The sequence below is a fragment of the Barbus barbus genome, assembly GCF_936440315.1.
Source record: "Barbus barbus genome assembly, chromosome: 48".
NCBI lineage: Eukaryota > Metazoa > Chordata > Actinopteri > Cypriniformes > Cyprinidae > Barbus > Barbus barbus.
Window position 1 is genome coordinate 8,292,664 of NC_136726.1, and position 26,669 is coordinate 8,319,332.

General features: G+C 38.8%; 1 protein-coding gene across 4 annotated transcripts in view; it reads left to right on the forward strand.

The window, feature by feature from the left end:
- Positions 1 to 4,522: 4,522 nt before the first annotated feature.
- scaper (S-phase cyclin A-associated protein in the ER) overlaps positions 4,523 to 26,669 on the forward strand; it is a gene marked incomplete at its 5' end in the record, with an annotated part of 111,865 nt that continues 89,718 nt past the window's right edge. Inside the window, 9 exons of one of the 4 annotated variants that reach the window (XM_079411396.1) lie at positions 4,523 to 4,789; positions 11,533 to 11,650; positions 13,915 to 13,991; positions 16,013 to 16,210; positions 20,349 to 20,449; positions 20,893 to 21,009; positions 22,147 to 22,274; positions 22,372 to 22,607; positions 23,544 to 23,870. In XM_079411396.1, coding sequence (XP_079267522.1) covers positions 4,628 to 4,789; positions 11,533 to 11,650; positions 13,915 to 13,991; positions 16,013 to 16,210; positions 20,349 to 20,449; positions 20,893 to 21,009; positions 22,147 to 22,274; positions 22,372 to 22,607; positions 23,544 to 23,870 — 1,464 coding nt within the window. Of the gene's footprint in view, positions 4,790 to 8,055; positions 8,420 to 11,532; positions 11,651 to 13,914; positions 13,992 to 16,012; positions 16,211 to 20,348; positions 20,450 to 20,892; positions 21,010 to 22,146; positions 22,275 to 22,371; positions 22,608 to 23,543; positions 23,871 to 26,669 lie in introns of those variants that run through there. The other 3 variants (XM_079411397.1, XM_079411398.1, XM_079411399.1) reach the window with 3 other exon arrangements.

A 26,669-nucleotide genomic window follows, 5' to 3' on the forward strand; every position in this document is an offset into this window, starting at 1 on the left:
CCAGAATTGTTCGAATTGGTTTTTCTTTGTCGTTTGGGATGAAAGTATCATATGTGGCCTTGATTTGTTTGTTTTATCCTGTACGGGTGAATGTTTTCAGTTAGAACTATAAGCTCATTACAGCATGTACAATCAATGATTTTGAACTGAGAAATTTAGTTTTTTTGGGGGGATATTTAATAGTTTTTGAGAGAATTGGTCCATTTTAAACTCTGGCAGCTCTTGTCAATTTAGGTAAATATTTTCTCAAAATGGCATCTTCTGCTTTGGGAATATGAACATGCTGTCAATTATTCAATATTTTTTTTAAATGCAGTGGATGAAATGAGTATTTTGATTGGATGGTTGGGTGTTTGGTTACAATGTCTGTTTGTGAATGACGAGGCCTTTGTTAAAGAGCTGTAAATGCAATGAATGTATTTCAGTGTAGCTTTTTGCAGCGCACATGAGTAACAAGAAAACATTCTTAAGATCTTTTCAGATTATGTATGATTTCATATGTATGTGTTTTTTCATTGAATGGTCATTATTTTATATATATAGTGTCAGTGAAATCCCTGATTGGGTCCTGGACTTTGGTTTTATGTAGCTTTGACTTAAAAACAACAACAGCGGTTAGTCACTGAAAACAGCATGCTGAAAAGTTCATAAATGAAACATTAAATTTGCTGTTTTTGCACATTAGAAACTTGCATTTTTACTCCTAGCTGTTCATATGTGTTGGTTCATGCGCTTTGGGATATAGTTTTAAGTTTTAGATATGATTAATAATACATGCTTATGGAAAATCAAAATCTACAAACAGGACTTGTCGGGAAAACACCCCAATATCAAAAAGCAATAATTATAATTTAAAGTTACAAAATCAAAAGATGGGTACTGTACCATACTAATTATATATATAATTATTATTATTCATTATATATTTTGTTATAATTTAAAGTTACAAAATCTAAAGAAATGTGTAATCATTTTACTAAATGTATAATTATATTTATTAACTTTTTATAGGGAAGGCAAGTTTATTTATATAGCACATTTCATACACAGTTGAATTCAAAGTGCCTTACATAAAAGAATCACAACAATAAAAACAAGGAATTTAAAACAAATATTAAAACTCTTCCGAACTAATTGAAAGAAGCTTCCAAAACACCTAAGTATTCCACTATTTCACCCCCTACTTACTTTGACCATCATAAACCAAACAAATAGAACTCAGAGGTCCTACTTTCAACTGATTAACCAAACACACTTGTCTTTGCCCACATTCTTTTTACCATCACAGCACTTACTTTAACCTTCTGTTTCAATGATATAACAATTGATTTAAAACAGTTAAGGATAGTAAATGATTATACATAAAATACAGTGCAATCAGTTCGGACGTAGCACAGTACTCATTCAACAAATGCACAGCTAAACAGATGAGTTTTGAGTCTTGATTTAAATATGGCTAATGTTTTAGCACATCTGATGTCTTCTGGAAACTGGTTCCAACTGTGGGCAGCATAATAGCTAAAAGCAGACCTTGTTTTGTGTGAACCCTTGGTATTTCTGACTCAATCCTAATGATCTGAGTGGTCTGTTAGGTTTATATTCAGTGAGCATATCTGCAATGTATTTAGGTCCTAGGCCATTGAGTAATTTATAAACAAGTAAAAGTACTTTAAAATCAAACCTAAATGTAACTGGAAGCCAGTGTAAGGACCTGAGGACTGGTGAGATATGCTCAGATTTTCTGGTTCTAGTCAGAATCCTGGCAGCAGCGTTCTGGATGAGCTGCAGCTGTCTAATGGTCTTCTTTGGAAGGCCTGTGAGGAGACCATTACAATAATCCTCCCTGCTGGGGATAAAGGCATGAACAAGTTTCTCCAAATCTTGACTGGAAACAAAACATCTAATTCTTGCAATGTTTTTGAGATGATAGTATGCTGATTTAGTTGCTGATTTAGTTACTGCTTTGACATGACTACTAAAACTAAGGTCTGTCTCCAGAATCACCCCAAGATTTTTGACTTGATTTTTTGTTGTTTGACCCCTAGAGTCAAGGTATATGCATTTTAACTTGAGAACTTCATCTTTGTTTCAATGCAATGACTTCAGTTTTCTCCTTGTTTAATTGAAGAAAGTTTTTATTTGAAGAAACTGTTAATTTCGTCAATGGGGCTATAGTCATTTGGAGATAAGGCTAGGCAAATCTGGGTATCATCAGCATAGCTGTGATTGGCAATTTGGTTCTTCCTCATTATCTGACTTAGTGGGAGCATATACAGGCTAAACGAGAGCGGTGCTAGAATTGAGCCTTGTGGTACTCCGCATGTCATGGCCGTCCACTTTAGACTTATGCTCTCCTATACCCACATAATAATCTCCCTTCTAAGTATGACCTGAACCATTTGAGTACCATCCCAGAAAGCCCGACCCAGTTTTCCAGTCTCCTACTCCAAGCGGGATTCAAACTGCGGTCTCCAGCGTGGGAGGCGGGCGCTCTAACGAGGAGGCTAAAGGCCACGGCCTCTAGCGTCTGTTGCTAGAGCACCACTTGAGATCAGGGAGTGAGGTTTTTACCGGCACAGCACTTACCCACTGGCCTCTGCTACATCTAGAAGTATGTTATGATCAACAGTGTCAAATGCAGCACTAAAATCTAGTAGTACCAGCACTGATATTTTACCAAAATCTGAATTAAAGCGAATATAATTTATTATCTTAATGAGTGCTGTCTCTTTGCTGTGATGTGCTCGGAAACCAGATTGAAAATTGTCCAGATATCCATTTGAGTTTAAGTAGTTGTTCAGCTAATTAAAAACTACGTTTTCAATAATCTTACTTATGAAAGGAAGATTTGATATTGGTCTATAGTTGCTCGATATGGTGTTATCAAGATTGCTCTTTTTCAGAAGGGGCTTAACAACTGCAGTTTTCAGGGAGTTTGGAAAAGTCCCAGAAAGAAGTGAGGTGTTCACCACTTCTAAGAGATCAGCTTCTAAACAGTTAAGCACACTTTTGAAAAAGGATGTGGGAAGTGTGTCAAGATAGCAGGTTGACGATTTAAGGTGCTGTACTATTTCTTCCAAAATTTTGCTATCAATTGGTTCAAAAACAGACATATTTACTTATTTTTGAAATTGCGGTCGAACCTGTGTGACCTCTGCCTAAATGGAAGATGTGGCAATCTCCTTTCTGATATTATTGAACTTCTCAGAAAAGAAGGAAGCAAACTCATTGCATTTACTGTCAGAGAGCATTTCACTGGGAATCTGATTTGGGGGGTTAGTTAGTCTCTCAACAGTAGCAAAAAGAGTGCGAGTGTTGTTTAAGTTACTGTTTATAAGTTTTGAGAAGAAGGTCTGTCTAGCTGTGGCTAGTTCCACATTGAAAGCATGAAGGTTGTTTTAATAGACGCTATAGTGAATTTCTAGTTTCGTCTTCCGCCACATCCACTCAGCTTTTCTGCATTGTCTTTTCATACTCTGAACTGCTGTTGATTTTCTCCACGGTGATTTTTGTCTGCCATTCTTCTTGCAGACTTTCACGGGAGCAATATCATCAAAAACGTTCTTAACTTTTGAGTTAAACTAATCCAGGAGAAGAGCAACAGAGTCTGCAGAAATGCTTGGTGTAGAAGATATAGCCTCCAAAAATAGCACACTAGTGTTTTCGTTAATGCATCTCATTCGGACAGAGACAGATCTAGATTCAGTGGTAACAGAGATCAATATATCAAAGAAAATACAGAAGTGATCAGATAGTGCTACATCCTTAATTACAATGGAGGAAATGTTTAGACCTCTACTGATGAGTAAATCTAGAGTGTGCGGGTCCATGCACATGCTGAATCAGGTCAAAAGTGTTTAAAGCAGTTATAATTTCTTTAGTAGTTTTGATTTCTGCATTATTAAAATCCCCTGCAATAGCAAAACAGTCAAACTCTGAGGAAATCATTGATAACAGTTCTGTGAGTTCTTCAACAAAGGCTGGAGAGTATTTTGGAGGCCTGTAAATAATGATAAACAGAATACGCGGAGCACCTTTTATATAACTATCTATAAAACTACACACACATGATTAATTCTTCATACCATACCAAATATATATTTTATAAATAAATTACATAGAGCGTTTGGCCTAAAAAAAAATCACATCTTGCCTGTTTAAATCATTATAAACATAACAATAAAAACTACTTTTTCCCTATGTGGCCAGAGTGCTAAAATGCTTTTTATAGGTTTTATTGGCTTATATATTTTTCCCACCTAATGATATAAAAATATTAATCTTTGATTTATATGTTACATCATGCATTTGACATGCATAAAGTGTGTTAATTTTTATTCTACTTTCTGACATGATCTCTCTATTATCGAAAAATAGCACCAATCATTTCAAATTATGCATTATTTATGAACAACAACTAGACTGGTGTTTTGGTGGGAACTGTGACTGTGGTTACCATGGTGATATCAGTCCAGTCCTCCAGTCCAGCTGGCGGCGTCACACTCTTTCCCGCGCTCTTTGTGATCCGTGACTGTTCAGTTTAAAAGAAGAGGAGGCCTGTTTAATTTCTCGCCGTCTGGTTGCGAAGTTCACGTCTGCTCAAAGTCGCTCGTTTGACGGCGGGCTCATGTCGAAGGACGGGCGCCGGCGTGGCGGGGCTCAGCAGCACAGGCTTGGGCTGAGGCCGGCTCAGAGCGGGGATGCTAGAGACAGATCGGCCAGCAACAGCTCTGGATCATCTCACGGAGGAGGGAAAGGCAGGAATACGCCCATCAACATCGCCCTAAAGGTAACAAACAACAGCCGTCTCAAAACATAGCAAGATGCCTATCTAGACAGCATTATTTGGGGATCATAAGGGCTCTGTTGAAGTGCGTTCAGCTGTCAGTTTGGGTGCTAGAGCATGACCCTAACAGAGTTACTATGGTGACAGTACTTTCCCCTCAAAATATCACAGTTATTGTTGCTAAAATACAAAACAGTGGTAAAGTTTTGATGCCTGCTGTTATTCTGAACGCTTCTTGTTGTTAACACTACAGGCAGTAGTGTATTTAACTGTAAATGTAACCCTGGACCACAAAATAAGGGTCATTTTATTGAAATTGAGATTTATACATCATCTGAAAGCTGAATAAATTTGTTAGGGTAGGACAATATTTGGCCGAGATACAACTGGATTAAATTTGGAATCTGCCAAAAAAAAATCGAAATATTGAGAAAATCGCTTTTAACGTTGTCCAAATGAAGTCCTTAGCAATGCATATTACTAATCAAAAATTAAAATTTGATATGTCTATGGCATGAAAATTTCAAAATATCTCCATGGTACTTTATCTTTACTTAATGATTTTTGGCATAAAAGAAAAATAATTTTGACCCATACGATGTATTGGCTATTGCTACAAATAAACCCCAGAGATTTAAGACTGGTCTTGTGCTCCAGGGTCACATAGGAGTTTGTGCAGATGTGATGCATTCACATGGATTGTGTTGTAATTCTGGACCGTTATAGAGTACATATGCTTAAACGCCTGAGGCAAGAGAGTGTATTTCCAAGGTGTATTTTTTGAGGGATTACGTTCTGTGTGTTATTGTGACCTGAAAGGTTTCAGTCACTTCAGATAATCAGGGTATTGTAAGCAATCACAATTTGTCAGAACATAATCAATCTCACAGATACACAACACAAATGCCACCATTACATGACATAACAGTAACACTCAAGAAAACATAACTTAAAAGTATCTCACATGAACATGACAAATTAACAGCAATATAGTATTTACACAGCATGACATAACAGTAACAATGCAGTGTACCATTATAGTAAAAATACATCATATTAACATGACAATAACATAACAGTACAGTACATAACATTTACGTGTCAATAACATTACTACGTATCTAATATAATTCAACATAGCATTTAGAATCAGAATCAGAAAACGCTTTATTGACAGGTATGGTTACATACGAGGAATTTGTTTTGATGACAGAAGGTTCCACAGTGACAACACAAGGCACAGATAATAAAAATAAAATGAGTAAATCGGTAATAACAAAACACAAAAATATTTAAAGGAAAAATATATACTGCAATTGCAATTATTTTATCTTGCTTATTATACAGCTGCTTAATTAATACTTGAACATGGAAACAGAACCTGATATCGGGCAGCAGTTTGTTGAATTAATTGATCTATAATGTTGTTTTTACAAAATTGGAAAGAGTTATGGCAAATATTGTCTGTGGAACAAGGTTTGTGTTTTTGCTTGTTTAGACAAAGGTGCAGTGCCAGAGTAGTAGTAGCCATGAATTTGATATTTGTCCTTTCGTTCATTTAGAATTCCTAATTCAGAAACTATGGAAGTTTATAATTGTGTGTTCCAGGCCTGAAAGAGTTTGGAAAATCAATGACGTCCTCAAAGAAATGTCATGATTTGTTAAGAGACATTAAACTATTTTAGTACATCACCATGTTTTTTTTAAACATAAGTATGCATATTAATGCACACTTATGCCTAGAGTGTAAATAACCATGCAAAAGTGTTGCGTTTGTTTAATATTTGAGAGCAAATTACCATAGCCAGTTATTTATCAACCAACAAACTGTTTTCTTCCAAGTACACTTACTCATTTTCTTTTCAGATCTAGTGTTGTCACAGTACCAAAATGTCAGTATTCGGTACGATACCAGTACCACGATCCACGCTTCTCTATACCAATTTCGGTACCAAAGCAAAACACAAAAACATGCTAATTAAAAAAACACACTTTTTATTAATAAAGTCAAACAAAAATAAAATGTACAAAAATCAAAGCCATTCTTTATACTTATTTAAAATTGTATGAAACAAAAAGTATGAAAAACAGTCAACAAGTTTCACCCAAATTTAATTTGTCTTTTTAATTAATGAAATTTAAACACATTTAATTTTTTGTAAATTAAGGGGATTTACTATTAAAATTAAAATATGGAAGAAATGTTGTGTGAAAAAATTATAAATTTTTTCAACCGTAGTAATAGTATCACATACATTCTACTAAATAATAGTAATATATTTTTCTGGCACAATGTCTTTAAGATAAACGTTTATTTTGACGGGTTGCAGTGAATCCCTTTACATTTCTGTGTGTATATGATATGACGCTGGTTTTACTCAAATGAAATGGTAAACTGCTCGTAAAGTGACTCTCAGATCAGTTTTGGAGATATTGTTCATGTATTTACTTTATTTACTTCTCTTTCACTTTATGTCCTCATTGAGACCGCGAGCGTTACGTGCTTCAGTGTATGTAGTAAACAAGAACGCGTGTCTCTGCCATTCATTCATTCACACCGAGATCCGCAGAACATGCAGGATTCATATTTGAATCGACTTTTGCGGCTTAATATTTACAGATACTAGTCTATATCGCGATTTGATTTAAGTGTAATGACCTGCTTTTGATTAATTCATCCAAACTTTGACAAATTCCGTGACATTCCGCGTTAAACTGTAAATTCAGTTTTTATGACTGGATTCCGAGATTCCGTCCGCGTTTTCTGCATCGTGGAAATCATAGGGCCGTACGCGTCAAGAACCGGGTTGACCGGGTACTCCGTACCACCGGTACTTAAAAAAAACATGGTACCGTGACGTTTTCATTTTTTTAGTACCGACTTGGTACCGAAGTACCGGGTCTTTTGACAACACTATTCCGATCAATGACAGATTAACAAGATTGACTTGGATCAGTTGAAAAAGCTGTGTATTTATTTAAGCTTTAATGCACATATGATAGTAACATTAAAAATAGAGAATTAGTTTATAAAAATGTAAATATTACATACCGAATATCTTTTAGTCTTCAGACCGTAGATATTTTTGCACCCTTTCATCCTCGCAGCTGTGTCTGTTCCACATCTCTATTTACATCTATATCCCCGGTGTAAGTTATGCACCGCCGAGCTCCAATCGGACGTTGAGTCTTCGGCGCTGACACACACAGCCCTGCCGCCTCCAGCACATGCTGGACGAGTGGGCGGCCTGTCATGTGCACATGACTGCACAGAGAGAGAGGAGCTCTGCACGATACTCTGCCAAGCTGTGGAGGGTGACTTAGCCACAACTAAGACAGCAAAACAGTAGCGGCAGAGTCGCTGTGCAGCCGAGACGTTGCAGAAAGATGGTCCTTATGGCCAGGACAAGAAGTCTGTGCTGCTGATTGGCAGAGGCATCTACTCTACGAGTTTGCAGGACTCACGCTCAACCACAGGGCTATTTTTGGTCCAGCTGTCAAATGATGATGACAGGCCGTTCGTGCAGCGGAGATGCTGGTTAAGGGGGAAAACAGGTTGCCATAAACAAATTTGGGAGCATGTCAGGGCCGGATATGGATGAGGAACCTGCTTACAGACTCTACTTCTACTCTGTACGTACCTGCTTTCCTCTTCCCATCATTCTTGCTGCTTAGATGCGCTTGAAACTCTATCCTTGCTGCTCTGTAAAGCAGTTCTTTGTAGCTGGACGTCCTTGTTTTGCAGTTCTGAGGGGCTTGGTTAGATCTAACTCCAGTGACCTCGGGTGTCAAGGGGCCTGCTGGTGATTAGGTGATTAGCTCGATTCGTCTCACGCATGCATGGAGCGCTGACCTGAGATCAGATGCACCCTTCTCATGTTTACCTTGGGTATTTTGCACTGACGGCTGCCAAATCGGAAACAGCCCCACCCACCCCCCACCCCCCTTCTGCCGAGATGCAAATGTAGACTCAGGCCTTCCTTTGCCAGTTAGCTGCCAGAAGCCTGGGAAACCCAGACTAAATATTTACCATCCAAACACCGTGCTGACAGGCAACAAGTTAATTTACTTGCATCTTTTTTGAATTGCAAAAATTGTTTGTTTCGCAATCTCAAAGCCTCATTCATGCTTATTTCCAGACCTCTAGAGAGTAAAGCTGTGTAATGAGGGCTGTTGTCATTGGTTAAGTAGGTCAGTTGTGTGTTTTAACCCTGAGGACATGAGAGAGTGGCTGGGGAGGACCATAAAATGTTTATGCATGTGCAAAAACCAGTGAGCCTGATGAAATATTCCTCTTTGTGAGGGAATGTGTCAGACAGAGCAGCTTTGCATTTGCATATCGCTGGAATATGACCAACAAACAACAGAATAATTAGCTGTATGCCAAATTATATATTTTTAAGATTATATTCAATAATGTATCAAAGGAGTGTAACACACTATCCAGAGTGATTAAATTTAATGTACAGACAAAATTGAAATACTGAAAGCATTGGTTTTAAATTAAAATGGATAAAGTCAAGTCAACTAATCTATTTTTGACACTTTATTTTAAGGACCAATTATCACTATTAACTATCATGCATATTACTAGCATATTGGCTGTTTATTACTACTTACAAAGTATATATTAATGCTTTGTTCTGCGTGAAGATATTGTAGATCCCTTAATCCTACCCCATACCTAAACTTATACCTAAATCTAGCTAACTATTAAGCAGCAATAGGAGTTTGAGGCAAACGTCATGGTTAGTAGTAAGTTAATTGTGAGATTTGGACCTTAAAATAAAATGCGTCTAAAAAATGCGTCTAAAAGACTAGCAGAATCCACACCACAACTATAACGATAAAGGCACAGAGAAACAAAGTTGTTGGAATCACTTTCAGAATGATTTTTTTTTTCAATCATAATCAATCCTGCTGTCACAAGCTCAAGAATTTAAAGAGGTAGCGTCCGCTGGTGTGGACGCCAATATAGGTATCTTTATAATTATCATTCCAGGTGTGAACGGGCCTTTAAGCTGTAATGTTAGCATTTGTGGCATAAAGTCGATTACCTCAGGGTTTTTTTATTTGTCCTTCGTTTTCTTTAAAGTTGGCGTGAATTGAAAATTAAGTAAATGCATGTTATAGATCTGATTGTGAACAATTTGTTGATATATAGTTTCCTCTTTTACTTTTTTTTTTTTTTATTTTTTTTTTTTTTACTTTTTTAATCAAAGTCTTCATCTTCTGAATCAGTGAAAATTGGTGAAAATTCCCCAGTTAAACCCCACCCCACTATTGATTACAAGAGCACATTCATTTTTGAGTGCCATGCCCACATTATAAAATTAGGGATGCATGCCCTGGTATTTCGGCCACTGAAAAATATCGGCCGAAAATGGTATTTTTGTTTTTTTGGCCATAATTGTTACATTGGATGTAATTTTAGTCAGAGGAGGTTAGTAAGCGTTTTTTCACATTAAAATTGTGTCAGTGTGCATAATTTTAACGCCTTGTGGCTATAGTTTTGAAATATTCAGCATTTTAACGTTTACGAATTGGCTCCATTGTAAGTGCACAAATAGGCGACAGCTTTCAAAAGACAGAAACCATCTCAGTTGAGGATCCATGTGTAAATGGAGTGCAATAAACATACCACTGTTTGTCTTCCCACTGGTGCTGTTGACATGACGGTGAGTAACCAGTGATCTTGGCATCACGTGCTTATATTATCACCACTTGCAAGTCATATAAGGTGACAAGAAAGAAGGTGTGAATTAATGGTTAATGTCCTTATATCTTGGACAAGTAAGTTGAGTAAGCTCACTCTTGCCAGTTGCTAAGAGCATTGCTTCTGTCTGTGGATGTTATAATGAAAAGGACAAGCACTTGGATATCTTCTGTGGCCACTTTATAGCTCACACTTTTTTTTTTTTCTGCCCTGTTTATGTGAACAATGTCCTATATAAATTCAAGTGTATTTGATTCACAAGTTCATGGGTAGCCTCGGGTTTCTCATATTCATGGACAATCTGGAAAAAGCAGGATATGTTTGTGAAATTTTACGAAGTTTAGTGTCCGTACAGAAGTTTTTACTTGTTTCCTTGAGTATAAGAAGTTGCTCTAAAAATGTGTGAATAAGCCTTTAAAGGAATAGTTCACCCCAAAAAAAGAAAGAGAATTTGCTTAACATCCATTAAGTTCTCAGTCCATCCAAGATACTAAAGAGTTTTTTTCATAAAAATAGATTTGGAGAAATGTAGCATTACATAATTTGCTGACCAATGGATCCTCTGCAGTGAATGGGTGCCGTCAGAGTCCAAACAGCTGATTTAAAAACATCACAGTAATCCATACCCCTCCATCAAACAATGTTTTATGGAGCTAAATTACTAGTCCTCTATCCATAATATTCCTTCAAGAAGTGTTGCACTTTTTTACAGGAAGAAACATCATTATGGATTATGGATTGGGCAGAGGCAATGGTTTACAGTTAAAGTGCATTAATGATGGATTTTTTCTTATAAACATTCAGCTTTTCACTTCACAGGACATTAACTGATGGACTGGAGGGGTGTTGATTACTTGTGGATTATTGTGGTGTTTTTATCAGCTGTTTGGACTGCCATTCTGACGGCACCCATTCACTGCAGAGGATCCATTTGTGAACAAGTGATGCAATGTTAAATTTCTCCAAATCTGTTCCCATGAAGAAACTAAATGTTTTCCCCCTAGTTACACTTTTTTTCTCTTTGCAACAGGCCTCTTTCCAGCGGTCCAACAGCCATGACAAGGTGCGGAAGATCGTGGCAGAAGAAGGCCGGGCTGCTCGAAACCTCATCGCATGGAGTGTCCCAGTGGAGAGCAAGGAAGAAGAGGGTTAGATCCATTCAGATACACTCATGCACACATATAATAAGTCTTGACATCTGCATTGCATTTTATCGTAAATAAGGGGGGAAAAAACATAAAATAATTGTTGAAATGCCTGTGATATCCAAGATTTTTTTTATGAAGAACAATTAGCAGATTTTATAAACTCTGCCAATCAAAAGTTTGGGGTCAGTAAGATTTTTTTTTTCTCTTATGCTCACCAAGGCTGCAATTATTTAATCAAAAATACAGTAAAATTGTGAAATATTATTACAATTTAAAATAACTGCTTTCTATTTTTTAGATTTTAAAATGTAATTTATTCATGTGATCAAAGCTTAATTTTCAACATCATTACTTTAGTCTTCAGTGTCACATGATCCTTCAGAAATCATTTTAATATGCTGTTCAAGAAACATTTATTATTATTATCACTGTTGATAACAGTTGTGTTGCTGCCTAATATTTTTGTGGAAACCCTAATACATTTTTTTTCTTCTGGATTCTATAATGAATTAAAAAAAGATATCCAAAACATTTATTTGAAATCAAAATATTCTGTAGCAGTGTCTTTACTGTCATTTTTGAATAAACGTATTTAAAAATAAATAAAATAATATACATGATACTCGATACATGATTGCTCTTTCTTGCAGTCATAAACAGTCTCACATCCCACGCGGTTCATCGCCCATCAGGCTACCAACTTAAAATGCATCCAGCTTTGTAAAGAGCATCCATTTGCAAAGCAAATGTGGGCGATGAACAAGTGCTCCAAATCTGTCATCCCCTCTCTTGTACCTGGAGTTACAGTCCACTCTTTGTCTGTGTGTGTGTGTGTGTGTGTGTGTGTGTGTGTGTGTAAGCTGACCCAGATCCTCTGTTTCACTGTCAGCGCTGACAGGTCACCACAGGAGTCTTTTGTTAGTTTGGGACTGCAGTATGTGTTATGTCCGAGTGAACACTACTCACCAGTGCCTGCATTCATCATGCACAATGACCGTTTCTGGATCAGGGTTGTAACCCTAAGTGTACACTTAATAGTTAGAAGTGCTGATTGAGAATCAGTTTTGGCCCCTCATATCCTGATAAAGAGGATTATGTTGACTAGACGAGGCTGATCCTAGATGACTACAGAAAGCTGATCCGGTTCTTATAGTGAAAACACAAAACAGGCACTGATCCCAGATCAGTTCTAATAGTCAGAGATACTTTATGAATGCAAGGACTGGCTAAAGATAACTTTAAGCGTGAATAAAACCGTGTAAAAAAAAATACTACCCTGATGTAAATTACTTTATTATATAGTGTAAAAAAAATTATTAATAATTTTATATATATATTAGTGCTGTCAAACGATATATGTGTATATATATGTATGTGTATATATAAATCCACACGCATACAGTATATATTTTGCAAATGTTTACGTGTGTGTATATATATGTGTATATATTTATATTCTTTATATATAAATATATTTAATATATAAACATAACATATTTTTCTTAAATACATACATGCATGTGTTTGTATTACACATATATTATGTAAACAAAAACTTTTATTTTGGATGCGATTGATCGTGATTAATCATTTGACAGCACTAATATATATATATATATCTATCATAATGTTTATTATATATTTAATTAATCATATGTATGTAATTATTTAATTTAATTAAAAAAAATAACAAAACAATCAATATAAAAATATTATTTTATTAATAAGATAATATTAAAAATAACTAAATAATAAAAATTTGTATTTAATTATTGTATTATATTTTGATTTACTTATTTTTATTTGATTTAAAACTTATTTTTATTTATTTATTTGCATTGCAGTAATGTTAATGGGGTGGAGGGATCTTAGTGATCCTAAAACATGCTTAAAATAACCCTTTTTTTTCGTGCCAGTGGTATTTACAATGGCTATGTTTTTTTTTTTTTTTTTAAATAGCGTGCGTGATGTAATTACAAACATTTAAATTGCTAGTATGCTACATAGTGATGTAACCTCATAATGGGAGTAAAAAACTATTTTAAAATTGCAAAATGTTTAAAATGTTTTAGTATTCCTGACTTAAATTCATAGAGAGCATTGTTTCATTTCAGAATCGGAAAGTTTTTTCAGGTTTTCAGTTTTACAATAAATGCTCTGATGTCACCCATTTTAAATTTGTTAGGTGGAGTGCTCTGGACATATAAAGTAATGCAATATTTATCTGCCTATTAACTGTATTGTGTTCTTCTGTTCACATGCAGCTAAATCGAAGAATCACGGTAACAGCAATGCAAGAGCTCAACGAATCAACTCTGGGCTCCACAGGAACAAAAAACAGGTGTGACTCATTTGTAAAAAGATGGTTTATCGTTTCTGAATCTTTTATGAAAACCTAAAGTAACTGAAAATACTACTACCATACAATACGCTTCTTTTCATTATACAGGTACATCTAAAAAATTAGAATATCGTGAAAGTTTTTTCTTGTAACTTATTTCAAAAAGTGAAACTTTCATATATTTAAGATTCATTACATGTAAAGTAAAACATTTCAAAAGTTTTTTTGTTTTAATTATGATGATTAGAGCTTACAGCTCATGAAAGTCAAAAATCAGTATCTCAAAATATTACAATATTTACATTTGAGTTTCGATTAAACGACCATCCCTACAGTATAAATTCCGGGTATCTCTTGTTCTTTGAAACCACAATAATGGGGAAGACTGCTGACTTGGCAATAATCCAGAAGACAATCATTGATGCCCTCCACAAAGAGGGTAAGTCACAGAGGGTCATTACTGAAAGGGGTGGCTGTTTACAGAGTGCTGTATCAAAGCATATTAAATGCAAAGTTGACTGGAAGGAAGAAATTGGGTAGGAAAAGGTGCACAAGCAACAGGGATGACCGCAAGCTTGAGAATACTGTCAAGCAAAGCTGATTCAAACACTTGTGAGAGCTTCACAAGGAGTGGACTGAAGCTGGAGTCAGTGCATCAAGAGTCACCACGCTCAGACGTCTTCAGGAAAAGGGCTACCAAGCCACTTCTGAACCAGAGACAACATCAGAAGCGTCTTACCTGGGCTGTGGAGAAAAAGAACTGGACTGTTGCTCAGTGGTCCAAAGTCCTCTTTTCAGATGAAAGTAAATTTTGCATTTCATTTGGAAATCAAGGTCCCAGAGTCTGGAGGAAGAGTGGAGAGGCACAGAATCCATGTTGCTTGAAGTCCAGTGTGAAGTTTCCACAGTCAGTGATGATTTGGGCTGCCATGTCATCTGCTGGTGATGGTCCACTGTGTTTTCTGAAGTCCACAGTCAACGCAGCCATCTACCAGGAAATTTTAGAGCACTTCATGCTTCCTTCTGCTGACAGGCTTTATGGAGATACTGATTTAATTTTCCAGCAGGATTTGGCACCTGCCCACACTGCCAAAGATACCAAAAGCTGGTTCAATGACCATGGTGTTACTGTGCTTGATTGGCCAGCAAACTCGCCTGACCTGAATGTATTGTCAAGAGGAAGATGAGAGACACCAGACCCAACAATGCAGATGACCTGAAGGCCGCTATCAAAGCAACCTGGGCTTCCATTAGACCTGAGCAGTGCCACAGGCTGATTGGCTCCATGCCACGCTGCATTGATGCAGTAATTCATGCAAAAGAGGCCCAACCAAGTATTGAGTGCATAGAAATGAACATACTTTTCAGAAGCCTGGCATTTCTGTTTAAAATACCCTTTTTTTATTGACCTTATGTAATATTCAAATTTTCTGAGACACTGAATTTTGGGTTTTCGTTATCTGTAAGCCATAATCATCAAAATTTCAAGAAATAAAGGCTATTTCACTCTGTGTAATGAATCTATGTAATATATGGGTTTCACTTTCTGAAATGAGTGACAAAATATTGACCTTTTTCACGATTATTCAAATTTTTTGAGATGTACCTGTATAATGTCTCTATTTGCATCTACAACAAATCTGGAACCGGGCAAAACAAAAAATAAAAATAACCTGAAACATGAGTTGGCCAGTATGAAAATAAACAAACAGGTCTAAATCAAAAGAAAATGCTTCTTTGCATCCTTCAAAAAAAGTGATAATTTAACCAGGAAGCTTTGAACTGGAAAGCTTTTACTCATGTTAAACACGAGGGGGCGCCAGAGACCTTTTATTTGAACATTATATTTATGGGGTCTAATTTCAATTCTTCCATAATTTGACCTCAGTGTTTATATAAGCAGCACACACTGATTGTTAAAACAGCCGTTAGCTCGTAAAGTTAATGGCAAATGGAGTTCATTCAGTCAAACCGAGGTATCTAGACCATTTAAAACATGCAATCACATCTGCTCTTTACAGAACTCAGCACTGGACTGCAAAAACGCACCTGGGTCGATACTGGACAAAGGACCCGAGAAGAGCCCCACTAAGACTAGACTGCCACGGAAGGTGGACCTCCGAGCACGATATTGGGCCTTCCTGTTCGATAATCTACGGAGAGCAGTGGATGAGATCTATGTCACCTGTGAATCCGACCAGAGTGTGGTGGAGTGCAGGGTATGATTATATATGACCCACATACCATCAACAACAACTGTTAATTTTTACCCTGGACCACAAAACCAGTCATAAGGGTCAATTTTTCAAAATTGAGATTTATACATCATAGCCGAATAAATATGCTTTCCATTGATGTATAGGACAATATTTGGCTGAGATGCAACAATTTGAAAATCTGGATTCTGAGGGTGCAAAAAATTCTAAATATCGAGAAAATCAACTTGTTGTCCAAATGAAGTTCTTAGCAATGCATATTACTAATCAAAATGAAGTTTTGATATATTTACAGTAGGAAATTAGCAAAATATGATATTTACTTAATATCCTAATGATTCTTGGCATAAAAGAAAAATCAATCATTTTGACCCATACTATGTATTATTGGCTACAAATATATCTGTGCTGCTTATGACTTATGGTTTTGTGGTCCAGGGTCACATATTATAGATTTATAACTCTATAATTTTTATTTAAATTAAAATATAATTTTAATGTACACATTTTTGTAATTTTTTTTTATTTTTTTTATTATTATTTTATAGCTTTGAAGTGGCTGCTTTTGCACTCTGACCACTAGAGGGAGTGAAGCGTTGTGGTGATGTTCTTCCTCTGCCGCCTCCTCCTCCTCGCATTCCTTTTGTTTTCTGGTTTGTGTCAGAGAGGGGTTTGGTGAGAGAATTATCACTGCACCTCTCCAGGGCCTTTCTGGAGGGAGTGGAGATGGATGACATGTGTAAACAAAGGGCCCCCTGCCCCACTCCTTCCGTGTGGGCAATCAGGGGGGCTCAGGGTACGAGGTCTAGGTGACGTCCCAAAACTTTTTCCACTTCAGGTTCTTTGTTTAGTTTTAGTAAAAGCAAAAAGCTGATTGCAAAACATGTACTACAGTCAGCCACTATGACCAATAACCTTTTAGCACGCAACGATCGCAATAACGATTTGTCACTTCAAGTTGATCAACAGTGTTTTTGTGTCCGGTTTGGTCTTGAGACCGGTGTCGGCAAACATTCGTTTGAACTCTGTTAGCTTTGGTTGGCAGAGCCCATGTCGGGGCACTCACTGTGTTTACCCTGGCAGGTATGGCGCCGGGCTGTATTTGGGCCCATCGTCCACTCTCTACACTGCTGGCTCTGATTTATCGATTGACGTGTAATCTAGAATTATGCTGAGCAGGGTTCGGCCAACCACTCGAAGCTAACCGGCCTCCTTTGTGGTTACCTTGTTGACAGCTGACCTGTGCGAATGTGCGTAAACTATCTGGCCGCTGTGTTTCCATGTCCGGTGGGTCTGTTCACACTTCCTGGCCCTTTGGTCTGAGTTTGTGTATGTGTCCATGCTCTGCTACAGACCTGTAGTTCACTGCCATGTGACAGTAGAGGATTGTTTGATGACCGACTGTAGGCCTACAGTAGGAAAATGTCCCTTGGAGCTGTTGAAGCCCACATAAATGCTCCTTTATAAAGATATAAATCTATGTTTCAGCACTTTGTCAAGTGCATTTACCAGCACTTTTTTTTGTGTGTGTGTTGCATAATTGCGTAAAATTTAGAATATGATCAACAACAGAATCTTGCATAAAATGCAAAACATTTAAAATGTTTGCAAATGCATTTGCAAAATGCAACTAAGCACAATATTCAATGGAAAGTAACATGAGCAGCACTTTAATTTTATCCATCGCAAGTTATTAGATTATAACCTTAGGCTGTGACGTTATTGGTTAATGTTGGTTTTTCCCACCTACATGACTTCAGCAGAAAAGGGAACAAGAAGTTGTTTCAGAGGTGATGGAAAAAACATATATAAAATTAACAACTATTTTTATTTGAACAACTATTAAGTACAGCATTTGCAATAAATATATTTGTTTATTCATAAATGTTATTCAGTGTAAAACAAAAACCTGTTTGTTTCCCAGCACCCAAATTCACCTGTCTCTGATTCTTTATCCTCTGCCAGTGTTGACTGGTTCATGATTCGGTCGAGTGGCTGATTTATTCTCATATTCAAGTAACGCCCACATCTTTAACCCACAGCCCAGAGGACTAATTAGTTCTTATCAGGCCTCTCCCTCGTCTCAGGCCTGATTTATGTCACATCAGGCCATGCACGAGACAACTATCCTTTCGCTTGTGTGAATGCGTCTATGAAAACGAGAGAAGTAGAATAACTCATAATTGTTTTGGGGGGTTTGAGGGGTCATTTAATTTTTCATCTGACCAAATGACTGAGTTAAAATGTTACCACATTAAGCATTCTCCAATCAAGTGTCATATACGTCTTGTTCCTCTTCTTCTAAAGTGATTTTTTTTTTGTAAGGGCACTTAGCTTAACTTGTTTTCCCTTAGCTGTTGCATTATGGGCCAGTATCGTCCTCCACCATGCCCTGGTGTTGTTAACTAGCCCTAATCAACAGGCCTGCTGCTGGACACATCTTTCACTGGGCCTGACTCCCCTATTAACTAAAAGCACTGTGGACCTCTCCTCACAATTGCCACTCCCTCATTACCGTCCATCAATCACGCAAACACACACACGCCTGTTTCACAGCATCGCCTACCGTCACCCATTTAATCCAGATCATCAGTCACACCACAGACTCATTTTGAATGCAACTGAACTGTATCTCAACAAACAGGAGGTCTGGGTGTTCCTGACTACCTCACAATATAATGCACATTGTGATACAGGTGTCAACACATTGTCATGCACGGCAACTGGATCGCAGTTGAAACTGCATCAGACAAGTGAAGAAGACCCTGCATACTCGCAAGGGATTGAATCTGCAGGATCAGTTTCACATGCACTCCACTTTAGTGCCGCAGAAGTGACTCTAAACACTACAAAATGCAAATTTTACAGGACCTACTGCTTCATTAATAGGTTTGTTGGAAACCATACAAGCATTCAAATTAAGATTGATCTTGACAGTTTCTGGCAGATTTAAGAATCGCATGCAGGTTTTTTGTAATCTTAAGAGCCCGTGGTAGGTCTAGGGTTGTAGACCTGTTCTAATCTGTGTTGTGGCAAGGCTTTGCGACTCTCTAGCGTCTTTGTTGGAGCAAAGGGATTCCCCAGCGTCCCTACGGCACTCCTAGATCAAATATCGGATAGACAATGAACATTTCGTAATTTGCTGCACACTCTTTGCCAGTAACTAGAAATGATTACAGCCCCAATCAGATTTGCCAGCCCCCTTTTGCAAAGCTAATTGGTAATTTCAGCCGCACCTCTTGTGGAAGACCACTGAGGCGGGAAAGAACAGCAGCACTCTTTTTCCCTTTTCTTTCGTCCTCATCCTTTTCTTTTTGTCCACTCCTGGCATTTGTGAATGGAGTGCTCCTTTTGGTTGGGTTGGGTTGGGGGGGTGAGATGTGCTCCAGTAGCTACAGATGCCCACTTTTTAGTACAGACAACAGGGTGTTGGTTTACACCAGCTCCTCAGTGTGAACAAGAATCGGGGGATCGTACGGGATTCTGCTTACCAGAGTTCACTGGATTCTGCCGGGGTCTCAGCTGGGGCCCTGCTCATTGTTTCTTCAGACATGCCACAAAAGAGATGTTAGGGTGGGGGGCCGATCTGGCCCTCTTGCATGGATCAGGTCTCTGGGGTTACAGCTTTATCAGTGAGGTGAACAGGCCTGAATTCTGAGGAGAGAAAGTAGCGATGGATGATTTAGAGATGTTCTGTATTAAATTCTATGTGTTTGGGGGGGGTTCTACTGAAATTACTTTGCCTTGATGTTGACAACTTAAGAAATTTGGTGCCACCTTTAACATTTTGATAGCTCATAGATCAGGGGTGTCCTGTCCAATCCTGGTGGGCCAATGTCCTGCATAGTTTAGTTCCAGCTTGCCCCAACACACCTGCCTGGAAGTTTCTAGTGATCTTTAAAACTTTGATTAGCTGGTTCAGGTGTGTCGAGGTTGAAGCTAAATTCTGCAGGACAGTGACCCTCCAGGACCAAGATTGGAGCAAGTTTTGCCAGGTTTTTGCAAGCACATCCTTTTCAGTTTAGAAGACTTTGCCTTTTGATTGTTGGTCGGTGCTTAAGCAAATATCGGAGTTGCATGTAATTCTCCCTTATCTCATTGAGGCTTTCAGAACTGACAGCACACATACTTTTCCCCCCAGGAGGTGCTGATGATGTTGGATAACTACGTCCGAGATTTCAAAGCTCTAATCGACTGGATCCAGCTACAGGAAAAGCTGGAAAAAACAGACGCTCAGAACAGGTGATAATATGCTTGCTATCTAAATGGGCACATTCCATAGACTTCTGTTGTTTTTATATACAGCTAGTTAAATTATATAAATAGTTTATTTCACCATGTACACAAACCCTGCTTTCAGCCTGATCAATGAGTAATTTGTGTTGATTCACTATTTTATGGTCTCACCCCTTTGTGTAATGAGTAAGTGACCACAGCACCGGTACATTGATTATGGTATAAAAAGAGCTTTTAAGTTGTGTGTCAAACTGTAAAGTACTCCTTAGAAAGCCCTGTACATTTCTGCAGAATTTGAATGTGCATCCTTTAGAAGCATGTAAGCATGCCCTGGCCCCCTGCATGTCTGTTTATTAAATATTTTGGGGATTTTTTAAAATGATTTTTATATGTTTTGATTCTGTTTTGAATCAGTACCTTTCTTTGAATGTTTCATCCTGTTCCCGCAGGCCTACGTCTTTGGCTTGGGAAGTTCGAAAGATGTCACCAGGGCGACATGTAATGTCCAGCCCCTCGTCAGACCGTATTGTTCCATCACCTGGCGTTCGCCGTGCCCTCAATTTTGGGTAGGCCAATCCAGTTACATCCATCACACCCAGGATCACTCAAAAACATTTCCCTCATGTACTCACAAGTACTTCCTCTCCAATCGTAGCTCTTGTTTATTCTAATATGCTTAGTATTTTTCCAGTAGATACCCATTGTGAAAAAATAAAGCTAATAATGTGGTTTATAGGTAAAATATTACTGTATAGGAGCTATATTTAATTTGTATTATATAATTTGCTATTATAGCAAAACTGATAAATGATGTCCAATGTATCGAATCAGAATTTTTCTACTTGCATAATATTAATTGTTTGGAAAATGTAGTAAATATCCTGTATTTTTATTTTTTTTACATCAACTTTTTAACCTGGAGGGGTCCTTTTTTATTTTTATTTTACCAAGGTTTACTTGCAATTTCAGACATAGTGTATCTGTTTGAATCTGCCCTCAACCCATTATCCCTGCTCACAGCATGCTAATTGACACTGTTGTCTCTGTTGGCAAACTGTGGCGACTTTCAACTCCTAACAGAGGAGCAAGACATGAGGCATTAGGTGTTTTTTTTCTACTGATAGCGTGAAGGGAAGGCAATTGATAATGCGATTAAAATGCCACTGAATGCTCAGATGGAGAAATCAATGGCAGATATGATACATATCTTGGCCTCACTATGAGACCGGAAAGACTACGCCCGTCTGGCAGAGGCTGGGAGGAGAAGGGGAATCGATCTGCAACAGCCTAAGCGTTTTGTTTAATGCGATTTTTGCCGGGTTTTCCTCAGGCCTGTGCTTGAGACTGTGGGGGGTGCAGATCTAAGTGTGGTTAAAGACTGCTGAAGCACGGGCATCCATGTCTGTATTATGCTGTAATTGGACGCCACAGGAAATGGATATTGATCAAGACGGAGAGCCCTCGGTCTGAAGTTTCCATTTTAGTTCCCAGTGTTTGAGGAAGCCCAGTGCAACGATGCATAGTTGGAGCATTTGTGATGGCTACCCATAGACGGGGACTATTTAACAATATAGTTAATGCCTGTAAAACTTTTGTATCTATTGTAATTGTGCAACTGGTGATTAATAACACCACCTGGCTACTGTCCATCTGGGAATTTGAATCTTAGACCTCTGGTTTAAATGGCTTGTGTGTGTTTACAGTGGTCCCCCTCCCACTTTGGCTGTGGCACGTCTTTCCCACACTGGACCAAGCTGGGCTGACCGAGTCAAGTGTTCCCAGTCCCTTCCTGTCCCTAGCCAAAGTGTCAACATCCCTGCTGAAAAACCAGGTGAACGGATCTTCACTATTGACAGTCATTTGTTTTCAAAACCAGATGTATAAGTATTTCTGTGTTTATGTATGTATTGGTATCCATCAATCCTTAGCAAAGAAAGATGCAGAGGGCTGGGAGACCGTGCAGCGTGGGCGCTCCATGAGGCCACGCTCCAACACCATGGTGGCTAAGGTGGCCCCCGTTCTGGCCCATGTAAGCCCCAAAGATGACAGCGACAAGGAGAACCAGCGCATCCAGCCCTCACCTCAGGAAAAATCTCAAGAGGTGAGGGAGCAACCTGTACCCCAAGAGCAGAGCCAAGAGACGGAAAAGACCTCCGTCATTGAGGTACTGACATCAACCTGCTTCCCTTTATTAATTATTTAGAGCCCAGGCATAGATATGAAGGGTCTGTAACATCAGAATGTTTTTGTTTGGTCACAGTGTGTTCATAGATACACTGTCCACTGTCCAGACAGGGCAGTATCAAGTGTACAAGCATCGATTTTGTACATGTTTATCAGATTTAATGAGATTTATTAAATATTGATGATACAATGTCCTAGGTTACATTTGGACAATATGCCGAAGCCAATATTTCTGTTGCAAATCCTAGTGAACTGCCAATGCTACCTACTTCCTGCATAGGCTCAAAAGAGCACCCTCTCTGAAATAAAACATCATTAGTGACACATTTGAAACGCTCTATGCAGGCAGCATCTCTTACAAATAGTACAAGACTTGACCCATAATTGATTTCAACGAGTTTGTCGTTGGCCTGTTGCTTACTTAATTTCACAATTTGCCAGTGGGCATAAAATTTCACATCATTTAGCATTAAATAAAACATTCATCGGCAATCTTGATGTTTCCGCTTAACTTGTTACAGTGCAATGTGGTGTTGTCTTCTCCAAAGAGCGTTTGATGCTTTCCTAGAATTTTGCCAACATTTATTAGGAAGCAGCCAAATTAAGTTGCTTATTTTTTAAGCAGCCTGTACAATTGCTGTACAATTACAACAGAGAATGTAGTTGAGACTAGTGACTCAAAATGATTTGTTTGCATGTTTGTGGTTTGATCATACAGTTCTTGGTATGCTACATGTTTGTTTTGAAATGCATGATATCGTTTAATTATTTAGCATGCTGTGTTTCTTTAGTTCTGTTTGTTTTCTTGCTGCTCTCATATCTGCCAAATGGTCTGTCATACAGATGTGGCAAGGAGTGCTGTGACATGCATGTTTGTGTTCATATTTGTGTATGCATCTGTGTGTATATTGCACAGCCCCCAGCAGAAATTATTGAAGAGCCAGGGCAGAGTGTCAGCGCCCCCTCTGAGGACACGCCACCCCTCACCTCTGACCCCACGCCACCCCCTACCTCTCCGCCTTCGCAGGCCCAGTGCCCGGAATTGGATTCCGATCCAGGTCCTCCCCCTGTAACCCTTTCCCAGCCAGAGGAGTCGGGTACTGGGCAAGCCAAAGTAGAGCAGGGGATGAAGGGGTCGGTGTGGAAGGTCACGGCACCGTCAGCAAAGGCGGAGGCAGCAGTCTACGTTCCCCTGGCAGCGATGACACTGGAGAGCATACTGGACCCCACAGAACTTTCAACCGTGAGTGCTGAGAGACACAGGCCAGGGTCAGGACTGCCGCCTAAACAAAGTCAATCCCAAAAACCTCCAGGCGAGGCAGGATTACCCCCTCCCTCCTCCTTTCTCTCAGCAAGTATATGTATGTGCGTGCTGACAGGGGTGAACTATTATCACTGCGAGTAGAGAACAGGAAGGCCCAGTGTTTGCCGAGAGTTGCACCAGTTGTTCAAGTTTTTATTTTAGGCTTATCAAGTGTCTCCTGCACCAGTCAGACACTTTGACTGGTTTAGTCCCCATGGGCTGTCATTAACCTTGACCTCCCTTCGAGTCTTGACCTCCCAAAATCTTGCTAGATTCGAAGGTGCCACGACACATGCAACAAAAGAGGCTGTTCCTAGAGCATCTGCAGATCTCTCTTACAGTCAGAGCCCATCTGATCAATTATATTAATTTCGCACCACATAGTTCTTAGTTCTGGGAACTAGCCAGCGTGGTGGTTCCTAAAGTGGTTTCCTGGTTGCAGCGGGAACTCTGAAGCGGCCGATAGCGACGTCTTTATTCACAGCATTTACAAACGTTAACAACCGGTAAATGGAGGACGCCGTGATCGGAGCTGTTTTTGTTTTGTGTCGTCATGACAGAGATGCAATATGCACAATTTCCGTGATTTGAAAGAGCATGAAAATCTGAATAAATCTCCTATGGAAACTTGCAGTGTTGTCATCGAGGCTAAGAAAAGAACAAAACGCTGCAGACAACAGGTAAATGCCTTTTGGGCCAGGTTTACTAACAGCTTGCGCCAGGCCTTTTCACGTTAAAATAGTACTATCAGGATTTACTAAAGATGCGCGGTGACGAATTGGCGCTGAAAAGGCATGGACACAGAGATTTTTGCACCAGACCTTATTGCATATGCGTTTGTAGAAGTTTCCCTTTCAGACACAAAATTTATGGGAGAAGAGTATTAAAATGAATCACGCAACGCGATTTACTAATATTTGCGCTTGTCAATTCACTGGTATTTGCGGCATTATTTAACGGCCAAAAAATGCATTTCTTAAAGCAGGCACTAATTTGCGCTGCGCTTGGTAGATTGCGCTGGTCATTATGGAAATGAACTGGCTGCGTCTGTGTACTTTAATGTGTGCATTGTCAGTAAATCACATGCAGAATTTTCCCTTTCCATCAGCGCTTTTATGGAATTACGCTCTAATGCCAATTTGCCCTGTTTGGATAATCTGGCCCTTTATCTCTATTTTCCATGTTCATGGAGTAAATATTTTAAGCTTTTTAAAAATGCTGGGTAGCCGGTGTTTCCTATGCGTTTTGCCAATCAGTGTACACATACGTCACTGGTAGTTCCTATTGAAATATTTTAGCCCCTACTCTGAAGTAGGACCTAATTTAGTTCCCCCAAATTAAATTCCTAGAATACATCCCTAGTTCCTGCGCTGTGAACACGCCAAAAAAGCAGGAACGTCTGCCAATAGTTCTCAAGGAACTATGAAAAGATTCCTTTGGAGGTTCCTGTTTTAAAATGAACAAGTTTGGTGCAATTTCTTCCAGCTCACAACTACCCTTTGTTCTGCACAGAACAGGGCCAGATTAGAATCCAAGTACAATGATCAAATTTCTGTCCAGCAACCAACTAGCTGCAAAATGTTTTGCTTGAACTTATTTTGCTTGAAGTTCAAGACTATTGATTGGTTTAACTACTTGACCCACAGACGTATGCCAAATGGCTTTTCTTTACACGGAATCGCTGTAGAATTGAGACGGCGACTCCTATTTTGCCATTCTGCTTGTCTCCTGTCTCGTCCTTATAAGAGAAACCTCCAAGGGGTTAATTAAGGCTAGACCCACAGCATTTTCTGTGAGCTACCGGCTTCCATTACTCAACGGGTGTTGGCTTCTGTGCAAAACCCATGGAGATGGATGAGGTTTAAACGGCCAGACAGGAGCACAATCTCAGTCGTGTCGGAATCCGGAATCATTGCTTCCGATGTCCAGACACCACCTCTCTGGGTGGGTCAGATAAGCCTAGCTCTGTTTAGACTCCAGATCTAAGACCAGCAGGCGAGCTGTTGAGAGAAATCCACCTCTTATTATGCTCGTTAGCATGACGTTTGACACTGACCTCAGTGCAGCTCCGGGCGTCTCCATCTTCTCCCACGGCCGTCTGAAATTGGCACTTGGCATACTGTTCACTCGTCAGGTTCTGAAAGCGGGGGTCAAGTGTTGTGGCCTCTGATGGCAGTGGGTAGGATACATTTTCCAAAATATTTTGGCAATTTACCAGTCATCACGAGTCATGAAGACCCACAGGTGCACCCGTGGAAGGGATGTATGAACAAAAATGTGCCCTTCAACAAATCCCCCTTTTGTTACCACTCTAAAATTGGAATAAACCCTTTTTGCCAACAGGTATCTATTCTCCAGAACACTAGAGTCACCTGATGGCTTTTTGCGAAATGGGCTGCACAGGGTTTTTGGCCATCTTAAAGAGATAGTTCACCTAAAAATCGGCTTTATAGGCATTCTTTCTTTTTTCTCCTGTGGAATACAAAAGAAAATATTTTGATACAATTTTTGGTCTATAATGAAAGTCAATGGGGTGCGAAATTGTTTAGACCCCAGTGTTCTTCAAAATATCTTCTTTTGAAACACAAATGTGGCAGGTATGTGACAGCTGCAATGCCATTATTATGACCATGGATCACGTGACAGAAGAATAAAAGTATTGTATTTGGGGGGAAAAAATTAATTTCAGTTTACATCATGATTTGTTTTAAATTAATTTATTTTTTAGCATTTTAAATT